General features: G+C 36.4%; 3 protein-coding genes across 4 annotated transcripts; all 3 read left to right on the top strand.

Annotated features, from left to right (window-relative positions):
• Positions 1-3,248: 3,248 nt before the first annotated feature.
• Positions 3,249-5,500, top strand: LOC145089269 (protein NRT1/ PTR FAMILY 1.2-like). Of its 2 annotated transcripts, none has more exons than XM_079027729.1 (3): positions 3,249-3,646; positions 3,797-4,014; positions 4,080-5,500. In XM_079027729.1, exons 1-3 carry the CDS (start codon positions 3,529-3,531, stop codon positions 5,400-5,402), a joined length of 1,659 nt encoding a protein of 552 aa, XP_078883855.1. In that variant the 5' UTR covers positions 3,249-3,528; the 3' UTR covers positions 5,403-5,500. The 2 variants fall into 2 exon arrangements, with proteins under 2 accessions (XP_078883855.1, XP_078883861.1); XM_079027735.1 differs by having other exon boundaries at positions 3,705-4,014.
• Positions 5,501-13,935: 8,435 nt separating this feature from the next.
• On the top strand, positions 13,936-16,310 carry LOC145089263 (protein NRT1/ PTR FAMILY 1.2-like). The gene is made up of 3 exons (XM_079027723.1): positions 13,936-14,326; positions 14,477-14,694; positions 14,784-16,310. The coding sequence occupies exons 1-3, from the start codon at positions 14,209-14,211 to the stop codon at positions 16,104-16,106; spliced, it is 1,659 nt and encodes a 552-aa protein (XP_078883849.1). The 5' UTR covers positions 13,936-14,208; the 3' UTR covers positions 16,107-16,310.
• A 4,112-nt stretch (positions 16,311-20,422) lies between these two features.
• Positions 20,423-22,727, top strand: LOC145089254 (protein NRT1/ PTR FAMILY 1.2-like). Its single transcript, XM_079027718.1, has 3 exons — positions 20,423-20,782; positions 20,917-21,134; positions 21,204-22,727. Exons 1-3 carry the CDS (start codon positions 20,665-20,667, stop codon positions 22,524-22,526), a joined length of 1,659 nt encoding a protein of 552 aa, XP_078883844.1. The 5' UTR covers positions 20,423-20,664; the 3' UTR covers positions 22,527-22,727.
• Positions 22,728-23,218: the final 491 nt, after the last annotated feature.

Raw genomic sequence — 23,218 nt, 5'->3', positions numbered from 1 at the left:
CACTCCTACTCCCCCCTTCACCTCAGATTATGATTAAGAGAATCTACAACATATCACCACCCTATCCCTAACTATCACCTCCTTATAAAAGGCCCAACCCATAAATCCCATGAAAATCTGACAATAATGTCTTCCCTCCAATCCATACATCTCTCCATAAATCTGAACGACCACCCTTCCCTACCCTAATCGGATAAAACTCTTGCACATCCAACCCATATCCCTTAAATATCCCAAAGATTGAATAATGTCATTATACGACCCCTTGAAGGACATAGAAGACAACAACGAGAAGCAACTCTTATCCGAACTATACAACTATTAAACTACCTTTACCCTCAAGGACTTTACATAATGAAGAACACCGTCACTTGAACATCATAGCCAAATTAAAAATAAATAAACTTCTACATCCATACCACCTTTCTCCCGACTCGCCAAAACCTTATCCATCTAACCCAATGTAGTTTTCACCCCCATGCTCTAAGAAAAAAAAAGAGCATGTAAAGTGTCCAAAATCTTCAACCCCCAATATGAATTGAGAAGGACGACATAAGATAACTCCCGATTCCTAACACCAACTTAAACAAGGTAAATCGACCCCCAATAGATAAAGTATTCGCTTCCTAAGTAGACATCTTATCTTTTAACTACTAACATAATATTAATGAATTTTATTTATATATAAAAAAGTTATATTTAAAAGCTAAATTTTACTTTTCACATAAAGCCTTAAAAGTTAAAATATACTATTCCCAAATAAATAAAAGACAAAATTGTAAAAATGGTCCATGTGGTATGCATTTTTTCTGAGGTTTAGTCCAAACCTCGACTTTTTGGGGTTGGTGATCCTTTTGAATTAGTTTCCTTGTAGTTTTGTCCAAACAAAAAAGACTATTATACCCTTAATGAATTTAGTTTCATTTTTCTTTCAATTTTTAAAATTATTATTATTAAATATAAAAGTGGGCCCACATATCCCCCCTCTCTCTCTCTCATGAAACAAATGTCCAAATTGAAATATCAATCCATAAACTCCTCATATTTGACCGCCATAAATTGTGGCGTATACCAATAATTCATTGTTGCCATTGCTTTGTGAAGATAACAAACAAACAAAAAAGGAAAAAAGAAATATAGGGTTCATGTCTTTATTCAAACCTTTGACGACGAACAAAGAGACGGTAGACGCGGACAATAACTAACTGGAACTCCAACACATCAGGGAATTCGATGAGTTTTCTTAAGCCATCTGATTTGCTGGATCGAAATGGGTGCCGCCTCTTCCTACGTCTTCTTCACGCATCTTTCTCTCTTTGTCTGGGTTTTTTGAAGCCATCTGATTTGCTGGACCGAAATTGGGTTCCAGTTTGCTGGTTCTTTTTCTTTATTTACTGTTTCTGGGGCTCTAATGTTGGGTTTCATTATCCGATTTGCTAAATCGCAGACCTCCTCCCTTTTCTCGTTGATTCAACTTGTAGATACCAAAAAGTTAAAGTATATGGTTCGTCTCTCACCCCTTTTGTGTGTGCCTCTATGTATTTGATGTTCTCCTTCTGTTTGTTTCTTTTATTTTTAGCGCAGGTAAAGGTTGGTGATGATGGTTGTGTATCAAGTGGTTATAAGGTGGTTTTATGATGGTGAATTGAAGTTGTAATAAGAGAATCAAGGAAGGAGATGAAACGGTGACAAAAGGGGTGACATTGATTTCTGTGAACTCATTACTGAATTTTTATGAGGTTTGTAATTATATATCTACAAAATTGCAATTTTGTGGTATGCACTACTGATTTTATGGTGTGTTTTAACTTTCAGTGTGTGTATGTGTAGCTTGAGTTGCAGGTGAAGTGGGGAAGATGATGATGGGTTTTTTGATGACCGATATGTTTTGTGTGTGTGTGAGAAAGAGAGGGAGATGTGGGCTCTTTTTTTAATTATATAAATAAATAAATAACTATTAGATTTTTTTAAAAATGAAAGAAAAATGAAAAATAACTACCCAAAAGTATTTCAATCATTTCAATTTACTAATGGACCAAATATACAACAAAACTAGTTCAAAATGACAACGAAGCCAAAAAATTGAGGTTTTGACTAAATCTTAAAAAAAATGCCTACGATAGTGACAATTTTTGTAGTTTTGTCTAAATAAAAACTACAATTTTACCATAGTTTTTCTAAAAAACAAGTCAATGATAATAATACATGATTTCTTAAAAGAAACCCTTGCATCACTTCACTTGATCAAACATTTAATGACTAATATTTTTTCGTTTTATTTTAAAAAATTTAATATAGATTTGATATAAACTATTTTAATTTTTTAAATCAATTATCTTAAATTATTTTAAATCATATTATTATTAATTATTTATCTTTATTTATTTTTATTTAAAAACCTTTTCATTTTTTTTGACATATTATAAAAATATTTAATGTTATTTTTTATTTATTTTTCGTTGTCGTTTTATTCAGCTATTTTTTAAGTTTATAAAGTTTTGTTTGTTACATTATTTAATCATAACTTTTTAATATTTTTTTCGTTTATATGACAACGACAATTAAAACTAGATCTTTTGAATCCGTAACCTTTTTTTACAATTTATAAATGTTTTTTTATGAAATTTTTACAACTTAAGGATAATATTTAACTTTTTGATTTTTTATTTATGTTATACGTGTTGAATAAAAAAAAAAAAAAATTAAATATGAAGGTTTAAATGAAAATTTATTTAAATTAAACATTTAAAATTTGAGTTTAAAAGGAAACATATTAAAATACTATATGAGTTGTAATATTGTAATTTATTGGTTATTTTCAATTAAGACAATTATTAATTAAGGTGTAAATATGATATGTTAATTAAGAAAAAATTAAAAAAAAATGAGAAAATGACAAATAAAAAAACATTTATTCAAAAATATCAAAAAACGACATATGTCTAAGTTAATGAGAGAGTGACATGTTGCAAAAATATTTTCATTTATTAGGGAGGATTTCTTTTAAAATAATTATCTTAGTTAATTAAAATCATATTAATTTTATTATTGTTTTATTTATTTATTTTTAATATTGTTCGAATATATTATTTAATACTATTAATTTTATTTATGTTTTTTTGATTGTTCTATACAAATATATTATTTAATATCATTATTTATTTATTTTTTAATGTTTTGTTCGTTTGTATTCGAATTTCTTTTGAAGCTCCACTCATGGTATTCATATCCACGAATTCAACGCATTCTTTTCTTGTTGAATAGACTAGTAATAAATTGACAGAAAGAAAAAGACTTTGTGTAAGTATGTGGAATCATGGATCGATATGGACAGTGGCCACATAGAGGTGATAAAATAGAAGGAAGTATGTCGATCGATAGGGATGTATTTGTCATCGCAACCCGCACCCGCAAAAAAGCAGACTACAATAGCATCCATGGGATTATCCAAATTCAAATTACTATTTAAACTTCAGCAAACCATCATTCAATCGAAGTCGATCAACCAGGGGAAAACGTAGATCGTCCATGGAAGGAAACTCGAATCAAGATAAATCGAGCATTGATAAAGAATTACAAACCAAGTTACTTCTTCACAGTGATCATGATCATAAGGGTGGTATGAGAACCATGCCATTCATCATAGGTACTTCAAATCCCCAATTTCTTCCATCATTATCTGTAATCTAAACTCTAATTCACAGGAAAACCTTCTCCGTCCACCATTGTTTTTGAATTCGAGTATGAATGAATGTCTGTCGTATCAGTTAGGGTTTTGATTTTGATTTTGGAGCAGTGAATGAAGCATTCGAGAGAGTGGCGAGCGATGGATTGATGCCAAACATGATATTCTATCTGATGGAAGTTTATCACATGGAAGCTGTAACCGGAACAAGTATACTCTCCATCTGGTCAGCACTTTCAAATGGTCTCTCCATTGTTGGAGCTTTCATCGCTGATTCTTACTTTGGTCGGTTTCGGGTCATTGCTCTCGGGTCTCTCTCCACCCTCGTTGTAAGTCTCCCACCTCCATATTGATTTTGGTTTCGAGCCGCTATTTAATCATCTTGTTGCTACAGGGGATGATTTTTCTATGGCTGACATCCATATTCCCACAGTTAAGACCTTCATCTTGCGATGAACTCAACACCATTTGCAACCCTGCAACACCAACCCAACTCGCTTTACTCTTCACATCTTTTGGTCTACTCTCGATTGGATGCGGTTGCATCAGACCATGTTCCATGGCCTTTGGTGCAGACCAACTCACCAATCATCCAACCCAAAACAACCAAAGGCTCATTGACAGCTACTTTAACTGGTACTATGCTTCTGCAGCAATGTCAATGGTTGTATCTTTTACACTATTGATTTACATTCAAGATGAGTATGGTTGGCAGGTTGGATTTGCAGTTCCTGTGTTGCTCATGGTTTGTTCTGCTCTCATGTTCATGCTTGGATCATCTCTTTATGTGAAAGTTAAAGTTGGTGAGAGCCCGTTTTCAGGTTTCATTCAAGTTCTAGTTGTTGCTTTCAAGAACCGGAAAGTGAATCTTAGTCGTGATGACTGCTATAATCATAGCCATGGAATGGATCGAGTTGAGCTAACAGAGAACTTAAGGTTTCTCAACAAAGCGTGCATTATTAGAGATTCAAACACGGATCCATGGAATCTCTCCACAGTTGAAAAGGTGGAATCCCTCAAATCCTTAATTAGTATAGCACCAATTTGGTCTTCGGGAATTCTACTATTCACCACAAGTTCCCAAAGCTACCCAACACTCCAAGCAAAAACAATGAATCGAAACATCATCTCAGGAATCGAAATCCCACCTGCATCATTCGTCTTATTCCTGGTCTTAACACTCACAATATGGATCGCCTTTTACGATCGTATCTTAGTCCCGATTCTAACCAAACACACACTTCAACCGCGTGGGCTCCACCCGAAAACCCGAATGGGAATTGGGCTAGTAATCTCATTCGTGGCTATGGTGGTGTCCGGAATCGTGGAAACCATAAGGCGCCACATGGCAAGGTCGGGTAATGACATGTCAGCGATGTGGTTGGTCCCACAGTATTCTTTGCTAGGATTAGCCGAGGCTTTTAATGCAATAGGGCAGTTGGAGTTTTATTACTCTGAGCTTCCGAAAAGTATGTCAAGTATTGCAGTGGCGCTCTTCATGGTGAGCAATGCGTTCTCGGGGCTTTTTGGAAGCTTTTTGATCAATGTTGTTGACTTGGCGACTAGTGAAGGTGGTAGTGTGAGTTGGTTATCAAGTGATATTAATGAAGGACATGTGGATTATTACTATTGGTTGCTTGGTTTCTTGAGTTTGCTCAACTTTTTCTACTTTTTAGTATGTTGTCGACTTCATAGGATTTTCTCATTGTCTACATGACCTCGAAGAAGGTCAACATTAGGTTTTAGCATCCAATTACAAATTGTGTAATATTGGATACTTATTCTATAAATATTATACGGATAATCCAAAAGAAATTAAGTATTTGATTACACATTTTCAAGCACATGAGGGATCTTCATGATATGATAAAAAGTTGTGTACAAATGAATTCTCTTATCATATTCATATAAGTAATTAGTAATGTAAAAACTTATATTAATTATCATGAATGTCATGGAATGTGAATTCATTGATTTACAATTTTTTTATAAGACATGCATACTTATTGATGTCACTCCTGTAGTTGAAGTATTTTCTTTCTCGATTCCCTAACACGCCGTTCCTGAGTTCAACTTAACGAGAGAAAAAAACTTCCGTTCTTTAAAAAAAACGAGAGAAAGAAAAGGAAATGAGTGGAAATGAGAAGAAAATAAAAGAGATTGGTGTTCCCGAGTTTCATTAAAGGGGGGAAGTGGGAGGAAATGGAGGGAAATACGAGGATCATTTTTCATCCGATTTGGGAGGATTTGGAAAGAAAGAACAAAATGATTCATTTTCCTTCCACTTCTTTCCAACTCGGGAACACGAAAGAAAATTTTGTTTTCTTTTCCTTTCTCTTCTTTTTTCTCATGACTTTCTTTTCTTTTTTCTTCTTTTCTTTTGTTAAACTCGGAAACGAGGTGTAAAGGATGCAGTTTTTTGTTTGTTGCTCATTTGCTTTGATTCCCAATCTTCAAGATCCTTTGTGTATCAAGGATTATAAGCCTGTTGCTCATTTGCTTTGATTCCCAATCTTCAAGATCCTTTGTGTATCAAGGATTATAAGCCTAATAGCATAACCCTGGTTGTGGGATAAAAATCCTGGTCGGTGGGACATTTTAGATATTTGATTTTATTCATTCTTTTTCTTGACCCTCGCGTGGAATAAAAAAAGGTAGACTAATTAGTCACCTTGGTATACGAATCCAAAATTAGATTGTGATTGTACTCTTTGTATTTGTTTAACTAATTTCTTACTAGTCTTTTTAGTTTTTATATAAATTTCATATAAAATTTCACAAATAGCCGTTAAGCTTTTCTGTTTGTCTTTAAAATAGTCCCTAAGATATATTTTTTGTATGGATGGTCCATATGGAGCAAACCATACACACAAACACATTAGTTTTTTTGTTAAATTAAATGAAAATAGTATATTGTCCTTGCATTTACTCATTTCTCTCGATCAATTTCTCCTTCACATAAACACTAAGTACAAGAAAATTCAAGAACACACAACCTCTCAAGAACAAACCACCTACTGCCATCACCAACCACCACCACCGTATATCATTACTGTCCATCACTGTCGCCCGCCTACCACCACCAGCTACTCCTTCCGTCGCTAACACTATTGAGCCACCACCAATCTCCTTTTTAGATCTCCGTTCACTGAACCTGCAAATGCTAAAGCAGAATGGACGAAACCATTACTTCTTAGATCTCGGTTCACCGGAGCCCCCTCCCCCCCCCCCCCCCCCTTTTCCCCTACCAAAAAAAAAATCCTTAAGACACTCTTACAATAACAATCATGTTTTCTATCAGATTTTACCATCTTGAACCTTTAAAACATCATCCTCAACTTTTGATTTTCAAGTTCAAGAATCGAGACTTTTTCCTTTGGATTTTTGGGTTCAAGATAAACCCTAACTTTTCGAAGTTCAAGCTCAATTTCATGATATGTCATTATTGTTCGAGCATCAAATTTATCATTGTTGTTTCTCCAAGCTCCATTTTCAAGTTAAAAAAACCTAACTTCATCAGATTTTCCAGTGTTGTTGTGTGTCATTTTTGTGGGTGTGTGATTTTCAAGATCCGGTGGTGGCGGTATATGAATGTATTGCTATCACCATTTTTATGGAAGATTACAAGGTTGTGATGAAATAAAAAAAAATAATGGAGGATGGGAGAGGAAGATACGCAGAATCTATGAAGGCATGGAGAGAGTGAGAGAGAGAGAAAAAAAAGAGACAGAGAGAGAGAGAGAGGCAGACAGAGAGTGTGTGTAACATCCGTTCCAGTTATGAATCAACTTTTTATGTATTAAGTTTAAATTGGGTGGCCAAGATGTAGTGGAGCATCTCCATGACGTGACATAATGTTTTGGACCGCGAAATTTAAATGACCCGCCACGATGTGGTCTTAGGTGCCACAACGTGGCAGGTGTTTTTAGTGAAAAACCCTAATTTCAGGATTTAGGCCCTATATAAAGAACATTAAGGCTAGGGTTTCGTGATCATTCAGCCTCCATCTTCTTCTCTAACTCAGAAACCCTAACCTTAGCCTCCATTGAAGTAATGAGCTCATTCTTGGTGCTTTTTGGTATTTTTGAAGGAAAAGGAAGCCCTTGGTGTAGTTGTTACTTGGCAAGCATCATTTTCTTCAGCTAGCACATCTCCTAGATCTTGGTAACTGTCCAAGATCCAACATTTTCTTGCCATGTTACTAGACCTCTTGATTTTGTCCCTTTTCTTCATGTCTTGATGGATTTAAGTTGTGGGATCTCATAAAGTTTGCAACTTTATGAATCTCCAGGACAAATAGAGTATTTGGTGTCTTGGATTTGATTTGTAAATGAGTTTTGGTGCCATGCATGGAGTTTTGGTCATAAAACACTAGTGTTTGACCTATTAGAAGTTCAAAACATGCATGTCTGGAAATCATGGATTTTTATGATATTTTTGGTACTAGGAACCCTTCTGGAATCGTTGGTCGTGAGATCTTCAATATTAAGTGTTTAATGATTAAGCCAGGATGTGTTTTCACCCCTTTTTGGACCTAAGGGTGAGATCTTTGCCTCATGGAAGGTTTTAAGGGATAAAGTTGGAAACTTTATCCATTTAGACCATGGAATGGACTAGATCTGAGTTGTAGAGTTCTTAGAATCGAAGAAAACGACTTAGAATATTAAGTTGTTCAGAACCTAGTGCCCACGGCGTGGCCTTAGGTCACCCCAACATGGCGACTGGGTTAGAGTCAAGTGTTTTGTCGTTTTGTTGCCACCACATGGACAGGGAGGGCCACGATGTGACGACCAGTTGTAGTTGACTTTGACTTTTGTCCGTTGACTGTTGAATTTAACCATGTTTGACTTAGGAAATTTGAGATTTTGTTGAGTAGTAGTTTGAGTTTAGGTCATTGTTTGTTGTTAGGTGACTAGTAGAGTCAGCAGTTGGAACAATCATCTGTTCAACTACATTTCGGACTTGTGAGGTGAGTTTTTCCTCACTGTACTTATGGGTCGAAGGCATCAGTGCCAACCTACTGGATCATGTATCCTGGTATATTGGATTGATGTTGTGTTGTTTATACGATAGACTAGTAGATATGTATGATTACGTGTGTTTACTGAGTATATGCTAGATTGGTATATCAGGTTGATTATCTGTACTTGTTGGTTATTGATTGTTATTGTATATGTTGACATGATATGGTTTGTTGGGTTGAGGTGATCCTGCTTTGTGCTAAAGGAAAAGATACATGGGGCAGTCCGGATAGGCTGAATGCCCGAGAGGCAGACCAGTCAGACTGAAGGCCCGGAGAGCGGTCCGGATAGGTTGTAGGCCCTACGAGGTAGTCTAGTCAAGCTAAAGGCTCATATTTACATGATGTTATATGTTGGTTATGTGTGTGGAACATCCATTTTGTGAGGTATTATTTTCTTGACATTTTGGTTAAGTGTTGATTTTCTTTAAAGACAAAAGGGGATTATTACATTGGGCGTAATGAGAGTATGCGTAGCGTCCTCACCTGAATTAGACGCGGGGAGAGCACTTTCGTATGTTAGGCGTACGATATGTACGTTGGGCGTACTGTGTGAATCAGCAAACCTTAATTTTTAGGGTTTAACTCCTATATAACCCCTATTATGAGGCTTGAGGTTGCCCCCTCATCAGCTTCCCTCCCTTATTAGCCCTCCCATGAAACCCTAGCTGACATTTAAGTGTTTTGAGCTTAGGAGTGATCTTTGTTGGTGTTTTTGATGATCTTGAAGAAGGAAGGATCTCTTAGAAGTTTCTCTTGTGGTGTTAAAGCTTATGGATCCAAAACTTAGCCACCTTGATCATTCTTAAGAAGGTATCAAGTCCTTACCTTGACGATTCATCTCCTAGTTCTAGATAGTTAGGGTTTTTGGTTTGTTTTGGTCTCTTAAGGTGTTCCTTGAGAGTATAAGCTACTCCAGAAGGTTATGATGATAGATCTTAGTATTTCTGATGTCCCTTATGCATCAGAAAGGTGTCTTGATGGATTAAGCTCAACCATGCAAGGGTTGAGGGTTGTTTCATGAAGTTAGTATGTTAAAATCCAAGATTTAACCTTTTTAAGCCATGCAAAAGCTTAAAGTCCTTGACTTTATGGTTTAAGACCTTGTTCTGATGTTGACTTGAAGTCTAAACGTTATAAGCTTAATGAGTTAAGACATTTGGGTGGGTTTGGCTCCCGGACCAGTACGTCTGGCGTACTCCAGAGTACGTTGTGCTTATTGAACCAGCACCCTGATTCTAGATCAGCCAGGTAGGTACGTCACACGTACGTCTGTCTCTGGGCTTTTGGAGTTTTTGGGCTTGGGTTAAGTTGGGGTTTTGCCTTGTTGATTTTGGGCCTTAGACCTTTTGTGGTATTAGGTCATTTGTGGGCCTTAGGCCATTTTGGAGCTCTTGGGGCTATGTTGGGCCTTAGGGTCCTTTAGTTTAGGCTTGGACCATTGTTAATCCTTATGATTATAAGCTTGACCTTAGATAGTAACTAAGGTTAGTATTGATTATGTTCACCGTGAGGAACCGTTGGGCTGCAGACTCGGGTGTGGGATTTGCTATCTTTCGATCAAGGTGAGTTTCCTCCATTGTACTCGTGGGTCGAAGGCACCAATGTTGGCCCACTAGATTTTGGTAGTATGATGATAGTTGTCTTCGTGACAATTCCATTCTATGTTTGTTTATGCCTATTGTCTTCATGAATTTCGTTTATATGATTGTATGCTTAGATATAGGGGTGAAACAGTGTCACACCCCCAAACCTGAACGGCGGAAACGTTCGGGGGCGGATGACTTCATGTGGTAACGTAACAAATGAATACATAGTAAAGAAAGCAATACAACCATCACATATATAATTGAAAGTTTACATTTGTCAAAAGTTACATGTTCAAAACCAATTACAATATGATGTCAAAATATGAGATTAAACTGGCGCCGCAGCATCCCTTCATCAAAAGCATAATGATACCTGAAATTACTGATTCCCTGGGACATACAAGTAGTTTTGAAAGAGTAGATCAACATTTAAGCTGGTGAGTTTCATAAGTATTTAAATGACAATGTTTGTATGAAATGAAATGTTTTGTCCTTGTTTGTTTGTGTTTAGAAAATCCTATATTTTCTACTAGTATAAAAGTAGCCTTCTCTCAAGACCAATGTTTGTTTCTGAAATGTATGTAAGTGTGAAATAACCAAATGTGTTTGAAAACCTTGTAAATCAATGCATTTTTAATACCCCATGTGAGTTTTATAACCATACTATTGACTCGGAATGCCTATACACAACGTTCTTCAGGCGTTGGAATGTTATGACGTTTGTTACCCCAAACGGTGGACTGTAGCTAACAGTCAGGGCGCGGGTTGTCAAGCCCGTATAGATCTATACACAAACACCATGCTCCCCCTCCAAGGGATTCTGGTATATAATACAGGACTTGAAATGTGTACTCGAACGTACGTGAAGTTTATGTCTCACAAAACCGTGGTATAAAAACAGATTTACGTGTTAAAATGTTCGTTTGTTCTTGTATATGAAAGTGACTTCTTGAAAATCATGTTTCTAGTATGTAAAAGTTAGCAATATCCTCGTAAAACTATACCTATTATAGTTTTCTAAAAGTATGTCTCGTTTGTTTAGAAATACCTAGAAAAGGAATCACTTGTTATGAAAGTATAGATTTTTGTAGAGCCTAAGATAGACAAGTATACATAAAATCTAAGAAAAAGTTTAGTTTATACATGCATTACAACAATTTATATTTCAAAAGATAGAATTCTAAGGTAACATATTTTATATACGAAAGTTTCCTATAAAGTTTATAAATCACATGTGATTTGGATATATAAAAGCATATAAAATAATTATTTATGTAACACACGATAATACTTGTGTGTTTTACTTGTATTCCCCCCCTGAAAGCATATAAAAGCATTTAGAATATCTTAAAAAGGTTAATTAAGGGGTATGAACTCACTTGAAAGTTTGAAGATAGCGAGATGGAAAACCGGGCAGAGTTTCGTCTTGAGAAACAGATTTTTCTCGGGATTCTCGGGAATCTCGGGAGTAAAATCGACCCTCGGGACTTGAGCAAAAAGACCAGAGCTTCGGGTTTGAACGGGCACGGAAATCGAGGCAAGATCGTGAGAGAAAGGAGAGAAATGGGGTGAATTTCTGGGAACCCTCGCATTTCTATTTATAGGGGGTCTGAGAAGCCTCGGTACGCGGGGCGTACGCTCGTACGCAGCGCGTACGCGTACGTCATGCATGAGCGAGTCCTCGACTGCCTCGGCTTCAGATGGGACGGATCGGATGGGGCGGGTCGATAGCTTCGCATAGGGGCGACGTGGACGGACCGAGACCAAGGCCCTCGGGTACGCGGGGCGTACGGGGTTACGCAGCGCGTAACTCGGATGAGGATGCTGACTCCTTCTTCGGATATTACCGGATTTTTGATATAAATTTATATATAATTTATTTAATAAACTTCAAAAATTCATATCTTCTTCATACGAACTCCGTTTTCGATAGTCTTTATATCCACGCGTAGGTGAGACTACGCTCTACAACTTTCGTTTAGATCCTGTTGGCAAATTCCGAAATTATTTTTATTATTTATTTATAAAATGACGTGATTAAGGAATTTCTTTAAAAATTCATAACTTCTTTATCTGACGTTGGTTTTTGCCAGACTTTTCACCGCTGAAATATCATTGTCGAGACCTTCGATTCTCATTTAGGTCATTCCGGCCAAAAGTCGCTCGATCTCCGATTCGAGTTTTTAGTTGTCAGCTGCTAAGCCGAACTTGGAAAAATCTTAACTTCAATATACGAAGTCGGATTTGGGCGTTCTTTTTACGTACGATCATGGTTTAATGACATTTAAACATAGAGGTAATTTAAATAGAACTTTTTGGACATTTTATTATCAAAGTTAATTTTATTAACTCAAAAGTGGTTACAATACTTGACTTTTTAGGTCATTACAAAGATTTGAAATATCGGGTTGTCACAAACAGACCCAATACCGGTTGAAGATACGAAAGGGAGTGAAATAGACCTAATACCGGTTGAAAGATACCGAGGGGGGTGAAATTGACCCAATATCGGTTGAAAGATACCGAAGGGGGTGAAATAGACCTATTTATGTTTTGACTGTTATGCATGTATGATATGTGGTATTTTGGAGGAGCTCACTAAGTTTTGTGCTTACGGTTTTTAGTTTGTGTTTCATGTACTTCCAGCTTGAAAAGGAAGGGTCCGACTTAATCGCACCACATCTGCTTGTGTGTTTTCTGCATTATGTGATTTTGGGATTTGTATCATCCGTAGTTTTGCTAAAAGATTAAGTCAATGATAATAATACCCGCTCATCATTTTTTATAATAATAAAATGAGATTTGAGGTGACTACATGTCTACAGACTTGCAAAACGGGAGAATTTTGTATATGCATTTCTTAAACATCAAAATATCATATTGCCCAACTTAATTTCTTAATATCATATTTCTACTTTATAAACCTTCAAAATATCATATTTACCCAAATCTTTTTTACAATGTTTTTAATAATTTATAATCATTTTTTATATCTTAGAATTATTATAATAATTAAAATATTTAATCATGTTATCCTTACGTCTATAATAATTGAATTTTTATTTCTAAATTGTTGGAATGTCACTCTCTTGACAAACAAACATCTTCATCTTCAGTCATCTCCATGATATCTATGCATTAATTGTTTTGTTGTTGAATATTGTGACATTGCAAATAGAGGATATTTTAGATATTAGGTCGATACACCATAAACCGCACACTACGGTGGCTGATGTGGTGACACAGTGTGCGGTGCGCACATCACCAACCCCCAGTGGCACCGTTTGGCCACCGCACCACAAGCCCTTACTGCACCTTTTTTGTTCCTTTTTTGACCTTTGACCATTTGCGTCATTTAAAAAAATAAATAAATAAAAATAGAGTAAATGTGGTATGACACCCACCGGTTTTGTCGGGTAACGACACAATGATGTGGCACTGCAGAAGTATAGTAAGTGGTCTTAAGTGGTCTTTGTATTGATATTTTGATGTTTAGAGGGATATATATATATATATATATATATATATTATAAAATTTTGGAAAGAAATATAATATATTTATTTTAGTAAGTGTATATGAGAAATTATTTTAAAATCAATAGCCGGGTAATGAAATAGTCAAGGAAGTATGTCGATCGATAGGGCCACTGGCCACTGGTCACTGGCCACATAGAGGTGATAAATAGAAGGAAGTATGTCGATCGAAAGGGATGTATTTGTCATCGTAACCCTCAAGAAGCGGACAACAATTGCATCCTTTGTTGCTTGCACAATTTCGCGTTATAGAAATTGTTATCGTCTCTATCACATTGTAACTATCTCCATGGCATCACCCAAATTCAACTTACTATTTAAACTCCAGCAAATCATCATTGAATCGAAGTCGATCAATCAGGGGAAAACGTCGATCGTCCATGGAAGGAAAATTGAATCAAGATAAATCCAGCATTGATACAGAATTGCAAACCAAGTTACTCCTTCACAGTGATCATGATCATAAGGGTGGTATGAGAACCATGCCATTCATCTTAGGTACTTCAAATCCCCAAATTCTTCCATCATTATCTGTATTCTAAACTGTAACTCACAGGAAAACCTTATCCGTCCCCGAATTTTTTTGAGTTCGAGTATGAATGAATCACTATCGTATCTATTAGGGTTTTGATTTGTTTTTTGGAGCAGTGAATGAAGCATTCGAGAGAGTGGCGAGCTATGGATTGCTGCCAAACATGATATTCTATCTGATGGAAGTTTATCACATGGAAGCCGTAACCGGAACAAGCATACTTTCCGTCTGGTCAGCACTTTCAAATGGTCTCTCCATTTTTGGAGCTTTCATCGCTGATTCATACTTGGGTCGGTTTCGGGTCATTGCTCTCGGGTCTCTCTCGACCCTTCTTGTAAGTCCCTCAATTTTCTATCAAATGACCCGAATAAGAACCATAGGATTCTTAAATAGAAACTATTGATGATCTTCTCCTTTCCACAGGGGATGGTTTTTCTATGGCTGACTTCCATATTCCCACAGTTAACACCTTCATCTTGTGATGAACTCAACACCATTTGCAGCCCTGCAACACCAACCCAACTCACTTTTCTCTTCACATCTTTTGGTCTACTCTCAATAGGATGCGGTTGCATCAGACCATGTTCCATGGCCTTTGGTGCAGACCAACTCACCAATCATCCAACCCAAAACAGCCAAAGGCTCATTGACAGCTACTTTAATTGGTACTACGCTTCTGCAACAATGTCAATGCTTATATCTTTTACACTAGTGATTTACATTCAAGATAAGTACGGTTGGCAAGTTGGATTTGCAGTTCCTGTGATGTTAATGGTGTGTTCTGCTCTTATGTTCATGCTTGGATCATCTCTTTATGTGAAAGTTAAAGTTGGTGAGAGCCCGTTTTCAGGTTTCATTCAAGTTCTAGTTGTTGCTTTCAAGAACCGGAAAGTGAATCTTAGTCGTGATGACTGCTATAATCATAGCCATGGAATGGATCGAGTTGAGCTAACAGAGAACTTAAGGTTTCTCAACAAAGCGTGCATTATTAGAGATTCAAACACGGATCCATGGAATCTCTCCACAGTTGAAAAGGTGGAATCCCTCAAATCCTTAATTAGTATAGCACCAATTTGGTCTTCGGGAATTCTACTATTCACCACAAGTTCCCAAAGCTACCCAACACTCCAAGCAAAAGCAATGAATCGACACATCACCTCAGGATTCGAAATCCCACCCGCATCATTCGTCTTATTCTTGGTCTTAACAGTCACAATATGGCTCGCCTTCTATGACCGTATCTTAGTCCCGATTCTAACCAAACACACACATCAACCGCGTGGGCTCCACCCGAAAACCCGAATGGGAATTGGGCTAATAATCTCAGTTATTGCCATGGTGGTGTCTGCAATCGTGGAAACCATAAGGCGCCATGTGGCAAGGTCGGGTAATGACATGTCAGCATTGTGGTTGGTCCCACAGTATTGTTTGGTAGGATTAGCAGATGCTTTTAATGCAATAGGGCAATTGGAGTTTTATTACTCTGAGCTTTCGAAAAGCATGTCAAGTATTGCAGTGGCACTCTTCATGGTGAGCAATGCGTTTTCGGGGATTTTTGGAAGCTTTTTGATAAATCTTGTTGATTCGGTGACAAGTGAAGGTGGTAATGTGAGTTGGTTATCGAGTGATATTAATGAAGGACGTGTGGATTATTATTATTGGTTACTTGGTTTCTTGAGTTTGCTTAATTTTTTCTACTTCTTAGTCTGTTGTCGTCTTCATCGGATGTTTTCATCGTCTACATGAGCTCAAAAAAGAAGGATCGGAGTTTGGGGATTGAAGCTCAACATTAGGGTTTTAGAATCCAATATTGCCATGCAATGTGTTTCTATGTAAATCCTGCTTTAGTGTTGTAGCATGTGGATAATCTAGTAAATAATTTCAAGATCCTTTGTTTTTGAAGGATGATATCATTGGCTTTGTTAATGAATTTCAAATTCTTTCTCGATATGGTTTTTTACCACCCACCCATGGCATGGACATTAAATTTTATTTTGCATGTTTAACGTTTATTGTTTTAAAGAAGTTTATATATATATATATATATATATATATATATATATATATATATATATATAATGTAATTTGATGCCGATAAGGTTTGTTAGCTATCTTTATTTAAATATTATATTCTTAGGTTCAAATTGTCAACTTTGTATGATAGGTAGAGCACATCTTTTTTTCTATGTAAATAAATCATGCTCAAATGAATTACAAGTTTACAACCATCTTAGTTTTCCAACTTTCCGTAATAATGTATTCCTCAATCACTTCCTATTCGTCATCTTCTGCATCTATGATTAATGAAGAAAAAGCTTGGAAAACAAAAATATCCATGATCATCGAGCGATATAGGGATAGAGTGTCAATTCTCCCCAAGGACAAACTGTGGTTTCACCATCATTTATATGAGTACCAAGGCTTTTGGTATTTTCAAGGCTTTTGGCTTCCTTTTGGCGTTGACATGCACGTGAAATGATCGGGATTTTGGACAAAATCACCGAAGAAAGGTATTATGGGTTAGATATCTCATTTTAAATATGAATCTGTAGCAACTTTACATGGTCGCTTTATAATGAATCACCTTCTCTTTGTTTTTGCTATTCTATTGAATAAATGGTACCATATATATTCATATCTACCGCTTCTAATAGATGAAACCTAAAAATGATACGTATCAGTTTTTTAGAATGTATATTTGACACATGATATTTTTCTATAATTTTTATTATTTCCTTTTTTCTGGTAACAAATCATTCAATTCAAAATTTGAAAATACAAAATCATATCCTAATAACATTATTGTGTTTATTTTGTTTAATAAATTAATTCATAATTACTTACAATCAATAATATCTTGTTTTTTTTTATATTTAAATAAAAAATTTAAATATACCGACCGTGGTTTCCACATATTATAACCTAGTTTTATAATATTTCGAACATGATATAACCATAAAGAATTAATAATTACAACAATTCAAAGTATATGTTTTTGTTAATTCTATAACCATCATGCTTTCTTCGGTTTATCGATTTCACTTCTTCGATTTCTTTGACAAATTCCTCAAGTGGGTTGGAGATACAAATGGAACGAGTTAGAAATAAAACATTATTTACACAACAAATTACATAGGTTTGGTGCAAAGAATGCTTTAATGGGTTAGAGATGCTTAAAGTGGTGTTTCTTTTGTAATTCTAACTTAACAGGGAGAAATTAATCTCATAAATTATATATAAAATTTTAAATTTTGATTTAATATAGAAAAAAATGACTTACAGCTCTTTAAGAGTTTACATATTTGGTTTCATATATTTTTCTCTTGATTTCCAAAAAATGTGTAGTGAGTTTCTCAAAAGGTTTTCAAATATCATTTATACAAACAACACTTCATAACTTAAAAAACATAAACTTAACCTAATCGTATTACATGGTTCTTCAGGTTTCTCAACAAAACATGTGTTATTAAAGATTCAAACATGGATCAATACTTAGTCGAAAAGGTCGAATCCTTCAAACAGTGGCGGACCTTAGTGGGGCAATTGGGGTCCCAGGTCCCTGCTCAATTTCCGGCACGCACTGTAATTTTTTTTTTCTTTTTGGTTTTTTCTATTAGGTGCACCCGCTTGAAGGACGAGGGACACCCATATTAAAACAGTCTGCGTCCGCCACTGCCTTCAAATCCCTAATTCGTATGACACCTCTTTGGTCTTCATGCATTCTACTATTCTACTATGATCACCACAAGTTCACCATACTACTCTGACACTCCACCCAAGTTACTTTACCTTGGAAACATATTGTAGTCCATAAATATTGTATGCTATCCTATCATTTTTTTTTGGCACATTTCACTTTCATTTTCTTAAAATTTCTCTTCCGTTTATCTTTTGTATCCTCTATCCTAGAAGCACGCTTCTGAATGTATGTATATTGCCATATATAATGTCCATGGGTACCTAAACAATATAAAGGTTGAGGAAAATAAAACAAAAATAGTGTTAAAAATGTTTCATTAAAATAAGCATGTTCCATACCTCTAAATCGTTTGTAACCAAAAGGGCTATGGTTTGGCCAATATTTTGATTTAACATCCATTAAATCAACACCCAGATGTGAAAATAAGAAATACACAAACAACATCCTTAGACAACATCATTTGTCTAATATTCGTCAAAACCTTGGGTTGTTAAACAACTCAAGTAAATCACTTACGACATCAAAAACGCACAGAAGGATTGAGTCCTAAACTCGCTATTAGCATCCTCATCTACCTATCTACCCATGGGGTCCGCAATCGTGGAAATCATAAGGCCCTATCTAGCAAGGTAGGTCAATGACATGTAAGGAATGTGTTTGGTCCCACAATATTCTTTGTTAGGATTAGTTAGGCTTTCAATGCAATGCACTTGGGGTTTTATTACTCTCAGCCGTTAGTGATTAGGTTTAGGTCCAAGCCCTTTAGGGTTTATATTAGGTCTCTTATGTAACCTTATTTATACGAGGTTTAACTTCACTATTTATAATTGAAACAATCTATTATTTTACATGGTATCAGAGGTCTAGGTTAAAACCTTACTTCTGACCACAACTCGTAGCCACCGCCTTCCACCTCCGGCGACTTTCTCTAATAGTCGCCAGAGGTGTCATTGTTATGTTCCTTATTTTTCCGTTTCTACTCTTCTTCGTCTAAATAATAAAACAGTAAGATGACACCAAATCAGAGCCCTTTCATCGGCTTCTTCTACTGCCTCGTCTACTTCTGCCTCCTCACCTTCCGCCTCATCCTAGGCCGACCACTTCTTCAGATCTTTTTTTTGATTCAACCCCTTCTGATATTTCGGTTGCCTCTCTCCGATGACACATTCTCTGTCGGGCAGCCTCTGATCTACAGTCGTTTCTTTCTCAATCAACATTATAGTCGCCGATCTCGCCGATATTGGCTCCGTCCGCTGCAGCTCGAGCCCTCTTTCTTTCTCGCTGCCTTTCTCCGGATCCCTCTGGTTGCATGATCGTTATCGTCGCCGCCGCTCCTCTCTTCTTATACAAAGGAACTACTGTTGTCGCTTCTTCTCTCTCCTTCTTCGATAAGCAGTTGTTAGACGTCATCGTTATAGCTCTGCCACTGTCGTTGCCGCTGTCTTCATTTATGTTATGTTTTATGTTTTTATTTTTTCAGTTTAATCGTCCCCTCCCGATCAAACCGCGGGGGGATGTTAGTGATTAGAGTTTAGGCCCAAGCCCTTTAGGATTTATAAACCTGTTTATATGCAGTTTAACCTCACTATTTATGAATGAAACAATCTCTTATCTTATATGAGCTTCTGAAAAGTATGTCATGTGTTGCTATGGTGGTGTTCATTGTGAGCAATGCTTTCTTGGGGCTTGTTGGAAACTTTTTGGTAAGTCTTATTAACTTGGTAACAAGTGAAGATTGTAATGTGAGTTGGTTATCCAACGATATTAATTAAGCCATGAAGGACATCTAGATTATTATTATTGGTTACTTGGTTTGTCGAATTTGCTCAATTTTGTTTACTCATTGGTATGTTGGGATGTTTAGATCTTCCATATGGGTTTGGAAAAGAAGGGGGTAAGAACTTTAATGGGCACATGGAAGATGGCTTGCGTTTGATATGGAAATGCAAGATTGAGAGTCCATTTTCTTGGCTCTTTTGTTTGTAGAATGGCTTTGTTGTTTTGGTAACATATGGTTGTTAATTCAATTCTAGGTAGTTTCCAAAATTGATTTAATTTTGTTAACTTTGTAATTTCCCGATTCTAGTAAAGTTTTGCCAAAGGGTGAGGTCTTTATCTATAGTATTGATATAAGTTTCATATGTCAATAAATCTGATTGTAATATTTCAACTTTGTAATGAGTAGTTAGTGGGGGAATTTTTCTTAAATTTTGAATATTCTTTTATAAAAATCTTAAGAAAAAAAAAGTATTTTGTCATTTCTTTTATAGAAATACAACTGGATTTGAGAAACGTACGTTTCACGTACCTACGGAAAATCAAATTAGCAGGATAATGAATAATTGACAGATGAAAGAAAAAATGGCCAAAAGAGCTGACAAGCTGAAGGAAGTGTATTGATTGAAAGGGATGTATTTGTCAGTTGCAAGAAACAAACAACAATGGAATCCTTAGTTGCTTGCGCAATTTTGAGTTCTTGATATCGTTATTGTCTCTGTCACATTCTAACTATCAACATGGCACCCAAATTCAACCTACTAGTTAAACTTCATCGAATCATCTTTGAATCGAAGTCGATCAATCAGGGGAAAACGTCGATCGTCCATGGAAGGAATATCCGATCAAGAAAAGTCGAGCATCGATACAGAATTACAAACCAAATTACTCCTTCACAGTGATCATGATCATAAGGGTGGTCTGAGAACCATGCCATTCATCATAGGTACATCAAAATTCCCAATTCTTCCATCGTTATCTGTACTCTGTACTCGAACTCCCAGAAAAAAGTTTTTGCGAGTTCGAATATAAATGCATCTCGATCGTACTAATTAGGTTTTGATTTTGATTTTGGAGCAGTGAATGAAGCATTCGAGAGAGTGGCGAGCTATGGATTGATGCCAAACATGATATTCTATCTGATGGAAGCTTATCACATGGAAGCTGTAACCGGAACAAGTATACTCTCCATCTGGTCAGCACTTTCAAATGGCCTCTCCATTTTTGGAGCTTTCATCGCTGATTCTTACTTGGGTCGGTTTCGGGTCATCGCTCTCGGGTCTCTCTCCACCCTTCTCGTAAGTCTTCCACCTCCCATAATATTGATTCTGATTTTGGGGCTGTATTTAATCTTCTTATCGCTACAGGGGATGGTTTTTCTTTGGCTGACCTCCATATTCCCACAGTTACGACCTTCATCTTGCGATGAACTCAACACCATTTGCAGCCCTGCAACACCAACCCAACTCGCGTTACTTTTTTCATCTTTTGGTCTCCTCTCGATTGGATGTGGTTGCATCAGACCATGCTCCATGGCCTTTGGTGCAGACCAACTCAACAATCATCCAACCCTAAACAACCAGAGGCTCATTGACAGCTACTTTAATTGGTACTATGCTTCTGGAGCATTCTCGACAGTTGTTGCTTTTACAGTAGTGGTGTACATTCAAGATCAGTATGGTTGGCAGGTTGGATTTGCAGTTCCTGTGTTGTTCATGGTTTGCTCTGCTCTTATGTTCTTACTTGGATCGTCTCTTTATGTGAAAGTTAAAGTTGGTGAGAGCCCGTTTTCAGGGTTCATTCAAGTTCTAGTTGTTGCTTTCAAGAACCGGAAATTCAATCTTAGTCAAGATGACTGCTATAATCATAGCCATGGAATGGATCGAGTTGAGCTAACAGAGAACTTAAGGTTTCTCAACAAAGCGTGCGTTATTAATGATTCAAACACAGATCCATGGAATCTCTCCACAGTCGAAAAGGTCGAATCCCTCAAATCCCTAATTCGTATAGCACCCATTTGGTCTTCAAGCATTCTACTATTCGCCACAAGTTCCCAAAACTACCCAACACTCCAAGCAAAAGCAATGAATCGATACATCACCTCATGGTTTGAAATCCCAGCCGCATCATTCGTTTTATTCATGGTCTTAACACTCATAATATGGCTCGCATTTTACGATCGTATCTTAGTCCCAATTCTAGCAAAACACACACACCAACCGCGTGGGCTCCACCCAAAAACCCGAATGGGAATCGGGCTACTAATCTCAGTCATTGCCATGGTGGTGTCTGCAATCATGGAAACCATAAGGCGCCACGTGGCAAGGTCGGGAAATGACATGTCAGCGATGTGGTTGGTCCCACAGTATGCTTTGCTAGGATTAGCCGATGCTTTTAATGCAATAGGGCAGATGGAGTTTTATTACTCTGAGCTCCCGAGGAGCATGTCGAGTGTTGCCATGGCCATGTTCATGGTGAGCAATGCATTCGCGGGGTTACTTGGAAGCGTTTTGGTCAATGTTGTTGACTTGGTGACTAGTGAAGGTGGTAGTGTGAGTTGGTTATCGAGTGATATTGATGAAGGGCATGTGGATTATTACTATTGGTTACTTGGTTTCTTGAATTTGCTTAACTTTTTCTACTTCTTGATATGTTGTCGTTTTCATAGGAGGTTTACATTGTCCACATGAGCTTGGAGAAGAAGGGTAAGATTTTGAGCATTGAAGGTTAACATTAGGTTTTATCATGCCCTAGTGTTGTGAATTATATTCACATGGATAATTACAAATTATGTAATATTAGATACATATTTAATAAACATTATACGAATAATCCAAAAGAAATTATATGATGGTTTTTTATGGGATCATATTAGATAACGTAAATTTCTATGAGTTATATCAATGTCATGCTATGTAGTGTTTGAATTTAATGATTGAAGGATTTTTAAACAGATTCGTACTATTTGATGTTAACTTCACATTAAATCTAATGTAAATTACACTATATGGATGTAATATGATATAATGTGAAGTTGATGTTGTGCATTTAACATCCTAAATTTGGGTTAAACTTAAGTGGATTAATGGTTCAAAGTTTATGAAATGTAATGGAAGTCTTGATCTTGCAAAAATGATTCTAACTGTGAGAAATTGGTAAATAATGTCAAAATATACTCTAAACGTCAACTTAGAGTAATAAAATGGTGGATTATCGATGATAATGGTATAGATGAAGAGGTGTTTATGAAAGAAGTGAGTCATAATGCAAATTGCAACATATGTTGTTACTTCCTAAAACAATAGGACAAGAAGGAAAAGAGATGAAAATACCCGATAATCATTATATTGTGGAAAACTTCTTAAATGTATTGTGTGATGAA

The sequence above is a fragment of the Lactuca serriola genome, chromosome 1 (genome assembly GCF_051521515.1).
Source record: "Lactuca serriola cultivar US96UC23 chromosome 1, Lser_US96UC23_V15, whole genome shotgun sequence".
Taxonomy (NCBI): domain Eukaryota; kingdom Viridiplantae; phylum Streptophyta; class Magnoliopsida; order Asterales; family Asteraceae; genus Lactuca; species Lactuca serriola.
The sequence above is the reverse complement of the archived record's forward strand: the minus strand, read 5'-3'. Positions and strand labels throughout refer to the sequence as shown.